Below are 7,827 nucleotides of genomic sequence, written 5' to 3'. Positions count from 1 at the left end.
TCTTGTCTGGGCGTGGTCTAGTTGCCTAACCACGGAAAGAAACCTCCAAGAAGCCAAAAATGTTTTTTTTTTAATTCTTATCGTTTTACTATATTTATTTTTCCAGAAAACAGGCATTTTCCATACGTATACGCTACAACTAGTGTCAGTGGATATGATTTTCAGTTAGAACGCATTCATGTGGCCTGCAAGCGCGGGAAGAAACCTGTCAGGCTGTCACACCTCCCAACCAACAGAATTACGCATGAAAAGGTCCGACGGCACGAAGAAAAACCGTTGAGTAATAGGACGAAAAGAATTGGTGGCGACTAAATTTTTTTTGGTTGCGGAAAGAGATGGTAGCAGTGTAGAAATACGAGAGGAACTCTCTACTATGTTATGGGGGCATAGAAAAATTCATTCATTCAGGCCTTGCAGCAGCGAGTTCGTTTCCTTTGAGTCCCTGTCCCCCTGTGCCTGATCGATCGGCCGATCCAACTGCCAAGAAAACGTTGCGACACCGAAGCAATTAAATCAGAACTGACGCGAAATTTTTTTTTAATGACACAGTACTCGTGGTCGTGGCGAAAAGGGGGGCTGCAGGAGCGCGGGAAGAAACCTGTCAACGCCGCTCGCCTGCCAACCAACGCTAGCGCCGGGTTCTTATCGTCGTTTGAAAATTGAAATCAAAGAAACAGGCAGGTCAATCAAAAGGTCTGCTGGCGAGAACAGAAGCAAAAACGCAACACGCTAGTCGCCCCGCCGTTGCCTGCCTGACTCTCTTCGCTTCCCTGCTACACCACCGGTACCGGCGGCAGGCAGGCCAGCGCGCCCGTCGGCTCTCTCGCCCGCGCTGCGCGGGCCGCGGCCATGCAGCGCGCGGATCCTGTGCCTCCTCTTAATTCCAAGTGGTTGAGCGTCCCCCAGTAACCACCATCATTAATAGGCCACCCTCCCCACCTATCCCTCTCGCCCTTCCCAGTTGCTTACCTTAATTCTACACCCGGAGGGGTCCACCTGCTGACATGTCTTCGTCTTCTGAATTCTGGTGAATTTCTGATGATGGACCTCCGAGTCAATCATGTCGTGTCGCGTAGGCTGGCTATCTAGCTCCCTCCCCCGGCCGGGAAACGGTAACAAGAGTAGCCGCCGTAACACGGTAGGAATAGGCTAGTGTTTCGGAGCAGTGGTACCACTCGTACGCGTATGGCATACGGCTCGGAGAAGGGTAGTCGTTTCGTCGCGTGCCTATAAATTTGACTGCTCCGGCAGCTGGATACGCCACAAGTTTCGCGGCAGGTGGGTCGATTCCGATCGCGCGCGTGTGCGACCCCCAACCACTATATATATTTGGAGTTGCCCGCGTGACCAAACCACGCATCCGGCTCCGGCGTACGCTTCCATCCAACTCACACCAAAGAGGCCGGCGACATCGCGTTCCGCCGCCTGACACGCTTGGAGGATAGTATTAGCCCGCGGCGGTCATGGAGCGGGAGCGCCTCACGGCCGAGATGGCCTTCCGCGGCGCGGACGAAGCTCGGCGGGACGGCGGCGGCGAGCTGGCGCCCAGCATCGTCATCAAGATCCGCCGCCGGCTCCCGGACTTCGCGCGCAACATCAAGCTCAAGTACGTCAAGCTCGGGATCCGCCACGGCGGCAGCCCCACGTCGGTGCTGCCGATGCTCTGCGTGCCGGCGGTCGCCGCCGCCGCCTACTCGTTCGTCCGCCTCGACGTCATCTACTACTCCATCGACCTGCTCACCTGCGTCGCCTGGCTCGGCACCGCGCTGCTGCTGCTCACCGTCTACTACTTCAAGCGGCCCCGCCCCGTGTACCTCGTCGAGTTCGCGTGCTACAAGCCCGAGGAGCAGCTCAAGATCTCCAAGTCGGCCTTCCTCGAGATGACCGAGAGCACGGGGTCCTTCAATGAGGCGGCTCTGGATTTCCAGACCAAGATCACCAACCGCTCCGCGCTGGGGGACGAGACGTACCTGCCCCCGGGCGTCCAGGCGCGGCCGCCCAGGCTCAACATGGCGGAGGCGCGGATGGAGGCCGAGGCGGTCATGTTCGGGTGCCTGGACGCGCTGTTCGAGTCCACGGGGATCGACCCGCGCCGCGACGTGCGCATCCTCATCGTCAACTGCAGCCTCTTCAACCCGACGCCGTCGCTGGCATCCATGATCATCAACCACTACAGGATGCGCGAGGACGTCAAGTCGTTCAACCTCGGTGGCATGGGGTGCAGCGCCGGCCTCATCGCCATCGACCTCGCCAAGGACATGCTCCAGGCGAACCCGAGCTCGTACGCCGTCGTACTCAGCACCGAGAACATCACCCTCAACTGGTACTTCGGCAACGACCGCTCCATGCTCCTCTCCAATTGCATCTTCCGCATGGGCGGCGCGGCGGCGCTGCTGTCCAACAAGCGTTCGGACACCGGGCGCGCCAAGTATCGGCTGCTCCACACGGTGCGCACCCACAAGGGCGCCACCGACGAGTGCTTCAACTGCGTGTACCAGCGCGAGGACGAGGTCGGCAAGGTGGGCGTCTCCCTGGCGCGGGAGCTCATGGCGGTGGCCGGCGACGCGCTCAAGACCAACATCACCACGCTGGGGCCCCTGGTGCTGCCCCTGAGCGAGCAGCTCAAGTTCCTCAAGTCCCTGATGATGCGCCGCGTGTTCCGCGTCAAGGGCGTGCGCCCCTACATCCCGGACTTCCGCCGCGCGTTCGAGCACTTCTGCGTGCATGCCGGCGGCCGCGCGGTGCTGGAGGAGGTGCAGCGCAGCCTGAGCCTGCAGGACACGGACATGGAGCCCAGCAAGTGCGCCCTCCACCGGTTCGGCAACACCAGCAGCAGCTCGCTGTGGTACGAGCTGGCGTACGCCGAGGCCAAGGGCCGGGTGCGGCGCGGCCACCGCGTGTGGCAGATCGGCTTCGGCTCCGGGTTCAAGTGCAACAGCGCCGTGTGGCGCGCGCTCCGCGACGTGCCGGCGCTGTCGTCGTCGTTGACCGGCGCCGCGGCGGGGCCGGACAGGAAGGGCGCGCAGAGCAAGAGCTGCTGCAACCCCTGGGTGGACGACGTGGACAGGTACCCTCCCAAGGCGTACGTCTGATGGGCCACGTCACGTGGCTGCATGACACGACAATTGTATGATCCGATTCGAGTTTCCTCACGACGAAGGAACAACAAGGGCGTGCGAGGGAGAAAACTATATACTTACATATGTTTCTTTTTTCATTTCCAGTTTTTTTTTGTTTCGTTTTCCTTTCTTCCCCCCCCCCCCCCCCCCCCCCCCCCCCCCCCCCCCCCAAGTAAGTAGTAGGTTGCCGTGAGTAGACAGTGCTGGCTTTTGGAATTCATTCAGAGATGTAGTATGTGGTGTAAAATGAATTCCAAAAGCTAGCAGTGCCATTCTATCTCCTCTCAGCCTACCATATTTGTTGTCTAGTCCCTTTGTCTTCTCTGGCGTTCTAGACGCCCTGGAAGTTGGAATGGACAGACGAACACCAGTGTGCAGTTCACATGACTAGAGAATCATGGACCAAGTGTGAATTACTGATTCAAGTATAGTACATACTTTGTCCTCAAGTTTCAAATCACATGTTTTTTGTGAGGTTTCATAGGTTTTGCTCTGTTCGCTGCCTTCGAGCTAGGAGTACACATATACAGAACGAACCAATGATTGGTGCGACAAAAGATCACCGGCCAAAATTTGCGTTCAGTACGTCAAATTATCCACGCTGCATGTAAAGTAGCAAATCCGGTGTTAGGAGTATATTATTACTTACTCCGTATATTAGGTCTCGTAGCTCGGCCTTCGGATTTGACTTGCTAGATCCTCATGTGGTTCTGTGTCATTTTCTCATACTAATTGCGGTATCATTGATGATTCATGACTATCGTGTATCGTCCAACGCTCATCGGACTTTCTGCGTGATCGCGGCTGCCCAAACGACGACGAAGCAGTGTCAGTTATTAGTAGGTGCAGTACTGTTTTGACCTACTCAGGCGCAACTGATGCGATCTGGTTAGCAGAATCCAGCTAACGTTTTGGTCATCAGCCATTGCTTTCAGTCTCCAAAAGGAGAACCATCGCGGCGTACGTCCCTGATTAATACTTACCTTACTTACACAGCTTTTACAATTACTATGCATCAATAGAACCATGTGATGGTATGATTGAGTTAAACTAATTAAGTTACCTTTTCCAACAAGCAGTATATATGTGCACCGTGATATTTACTGAAGTGGCTAGCTTCGATGGTTGCTTTCATGATAAGGACATCTCACATGTATCTCGATGCGCTTGGTGTTTGAATTAAGGTGCTCTTTGGTTCGACGTTCCAAACCCGTCATCGGTTCACAGCGCAAAAGGATTACGTTGTTTTTTGTTTGGATAGAGAAGCCCGTAACAGATTGCGCTGTTAACGGATCCGGACTAGTAATATTCTGTTACCGCTACCTTCCCAGCGCTATCCGCTCCCGTTCCGAACTACCGATTCATCGACGAAATTAGAGCGCCGCCAACAACAACCTCGGCTCCCGCAGCAGCACCCTCCAAAGCCTCCGCGTCTGCGCGCTCCCGAGGACGCCACCCCAGCCTGGCCATCGCTGCTCCCATCTCCACTCCCTGAGCGGTGACGGTTAGGTTGATCTCCTCTGATTCGGTCCAATGACCGAATCGGGTCTTGATCTCGCCTGATCGAGAGCGCCCAGCCGCACATATGGCTGGTGGGCCCCCGTCGCGCGCAGCGGTATGCGTGTTCCGACAAAGGGCCCCACGGCGGCGTCATCCTCTTTCCCCACGCGTTCTTCTCCGGCGTCAGTCCGTCGGCTCTCCCTTGCGGCGGCTGGCTGCTGGTGGCGCGAGAAAAGCGGAGGAAGAAGAGAAGAAATGACCCTAGAGTTTTTCGTGCTGGGTTTTTGTTCACACGAAGATCAAGGACAACCGTCCGATAGCATCTAGCGGCCAGGGACGGCCGGGCCGAATGAGGCCCAGGCGGGAAGGGAGTTTCCTGGTCCAGAGCCTGGGCGCGGGGGAGCGCGGCTCGCGCGGCTAGGCCGCGGGCTGTTTCGCTGCTGGGCCAAATGCACAATAACTTTTGAGTTTTAAGTTTTATTTTTCAGAAGCACCTTTTGATCTATTTGATGAATTTCAGTCAAATGTATGAGTTTAAATCTCTGATAAAATTTGCACCAACGTGTTAGATTTTTTCAGAGAGTATATAAGGACCATGAAATGCTTTTGAATAAGTAGAATAAATTCATTTAACGTTTCCGCTGCAATGAATATGTTTATCCTTTAATTAAATTGGAAGCAACAAGAAAAAAAATTAATTAGAGGAGTAGACATATTTGTTTAAGTTAAATTATGGTATTGCCATTTTTCTGACCAACGTTGATGATAACAATAGTATAAGTTTATTTATGAGTTTTATGCATTAGTTCTATTTTTGCCCAACGGTGATGTAGAATTAATGTAGAAGAATGTTGTATTTATGATATTGCTATTTTCTGACAAAGTTGATGATAGTAATATTATAATTTTTATTTATGAGTTTTATGCATTAGTTCTATTTCTACCCAACGGTGATGTAGAGTTAATGTAGAAGCACATTGTATGTTTTAATTTTGACCAACGTTAAATTACGACGTGCAATTATTATGCCAAATGTTTCTCACTTTCTCTGATGTTGTTTTCAGGATACAACCCAATGATGTTTATCTCATCCATTCTGGCTCTCAATGGAAACAATTATAACGTATGGCGAGAGAAGCTTGAGATAGCACTTGTGCTGTTCGACAATGATCTAGCGCTAACCTCTCCCTGTCCCACTCAGTCTAAGGACCCGGTGAGGACAGAAAATGAGACGGATGCAGCTTTCGCTACTTGGGAGCGTGACCATGCAACAGTAAGAATGAAGTACGACCTTGATCGTGCGAAGTGGGATAGTTCAAACCGCAAGTGTTTGATGGTGATTAAGGGCTCCATTGAGGATCCAATAAGGGGATCAATCCCAGAATGTACCACCGTCACTGAGTATCTCAAGAAGATGGAGAGTCGGTTTACTGGCTCTTCAAAGGCTTATGCAAGCACTCTTATTAAGAAGTTAGTCAATGAGAAATACACTGGTGGCGGGATTAGAGAGCACATATGGAAGATGGGCAACATGGCATCCAAGCTCAAACCAATGGACATGGGGCTCAAAGATGAGTTCCTAGTTCATTTGATTTTTGCATCTTTGTTCAAAGAGTATGAGACCTTTGTTGTTAATTTACAACTTACAGCCAGATAAGTGGGGACATTGAGAAGCTCATTGCCATGTTCACCATTAGAAATTCAACAATGTTCAAGTAGACAAGGATACCTACAAATGGTGCAAGAAGAAGGGACACTATGAGAAGGATTGTCCAGAGTTCCTGAAGCACATGATGAGAAAAGGTGAGGACATTATTACATTTATAGATGAGTCCTTGTATTTAAGTAATCCAAAATCTACTTGGTGAATTGATTTAGGTGCAACTATTCATGTTGCAAATTCATTATAGGGATTTCATACGAGGACCCTGCAAAGAGGAGAAAGACACATTAAAGTAGCAAATGGAGTCAAAGCTGAAGTTAAAGCCATTGGAAAGCTCCCATTAGAATTAAATGATGGCTTTGTACTTAAGCTTATAGATGTCCTTTATGTACCCTCTTTGCGTAGAAACTTAATAAGTGTTTCACTGTTTAGACGATGATGGATTTGATTGCCATTTTGGTAATGACCAATGTATGATTATGTTTAATCATAAGTTGTGTTGGTCTTGCCTTCCGACAAGATAAACTTTATTTGTTATCACTTTGTGAGAATGTGAATGTTGTGAGCACTAAAAATAAGAATGCCTCCTCGTCTATGAATGTAAGTAATAAGCGGAGAAGAATTCATGATGTATTATTGAAATTATGGTACTGTCATTTAGGTCATATTTCAAGGAGGAGAATAGAACGATTGATTAAGAAATCAATTCTTCCACCATTAGAATTTTCAGATTTAGAACAATGCATTGATTGCATCAAAGGAAAGTATGTTAAGAAAATAAAGAAAGACGCCAAACGAAGCGTAGGAATTTAAAAATAATTCACACAAATATCTGTCGTCCTTTTCCTGTGAAAAGTGTGGATGATTATGATTCATTTATAACATTCATAGATGATTATTCTTGTTATAGCTAAATTTATCCAATTAAAGAAAGATCAGAAGCATTGAATAAATTTAAGATATTTAAGGCTGAAGTCGAAAATCAACACAATTTAAAGATCAAGATAGTAAGATCTAACCATGGGAGGGAGTACTATGGTCGACATACCCCATATGGCCAAGTTCCTAGACCTTTTGTAAAGTTCTTATAGAAAAATGGATAGTTGCCCAGTACTCTACACCGGGCAAGCCTTAGCAGAATGGAGTAGCTGAAAGACGCAACCGTACCTTAATAGATATGGTGAGAAATATGATAAGTTACTCCACTTTACCGATAAGTTTGTGGATGGAGGCGTTAAAAACCACCATTCACATTCTCAATCGAGTACCAAGCAAGTCGGTGCCCAAAACACCATATGAGTTGTGAATAGGAAGGGAACCCTCACTTAACTATTTATGTGTGGGGGCTATCTAGGTGAGGCTAAAGTATTTAATCCAAACATTGGAAAGTTTGACTCGAAGACATTCAATTGCCATTTTATTGGCTATCTAGATAAGTCAAAAGGTTATCGTTTCTATTGCCCTAATAGACATACGAAGTTTGTAGAAACAAGACACGTTGTGTTCTTGGAGGATGAGATGATCAGGGGGAGCAAGGTAGCGCGA

At 49.5% G+C, this 7,827-nt stretch overlaps 1 protein-coding gene across 1 annotated transcript; it reads left to right on the top strand.

Annotated features, from left to right (window-relative positions):
* The first annotated feature begins 1,259 nt into the window (after window positions 1–1,259).
* Window positions 1,260–3,199, top strand: LOC136534682 (3-ketoacyl-CoA synthase 1-like). The gene has a single exon (XM_066527070.1). The coding sequence runs from the start codon at window positions 1,464–1,466 to the stop codon at window positions 3,090–3,092; it is 1,629 nt and encodes a 542-aa protein (XP_066383167.1). The 5' UTR covers window positions 1,260–1,463; the 3' UTR covers window positions 3,093–3,199.
* The last annotated feature ends 4,628 nt before the right edge of the window (window positions 3,200–7,827 follow it).

Source organism: Miscanthus floridulus, chromosome 2, assembly GCF_019320115.1.
Source record: "Miscanthus floridulus cultivar M001 chromosome 2, ASM1932011v1, whole genome shotgun sequence".
Taxonomy (NCBI): domain Eukaryota; kingdom Viridiplantae; phylum Streptophyta; class Magnoliopsida; order Poales; family Poaceae; genus Miscanthus; species Miscanthus floridulus.
The sequence above is the reverse complement of the archived record's forward strand: the minus strand, read 5'-3'. Positions and strand labels throughout refer to the sequence as shown.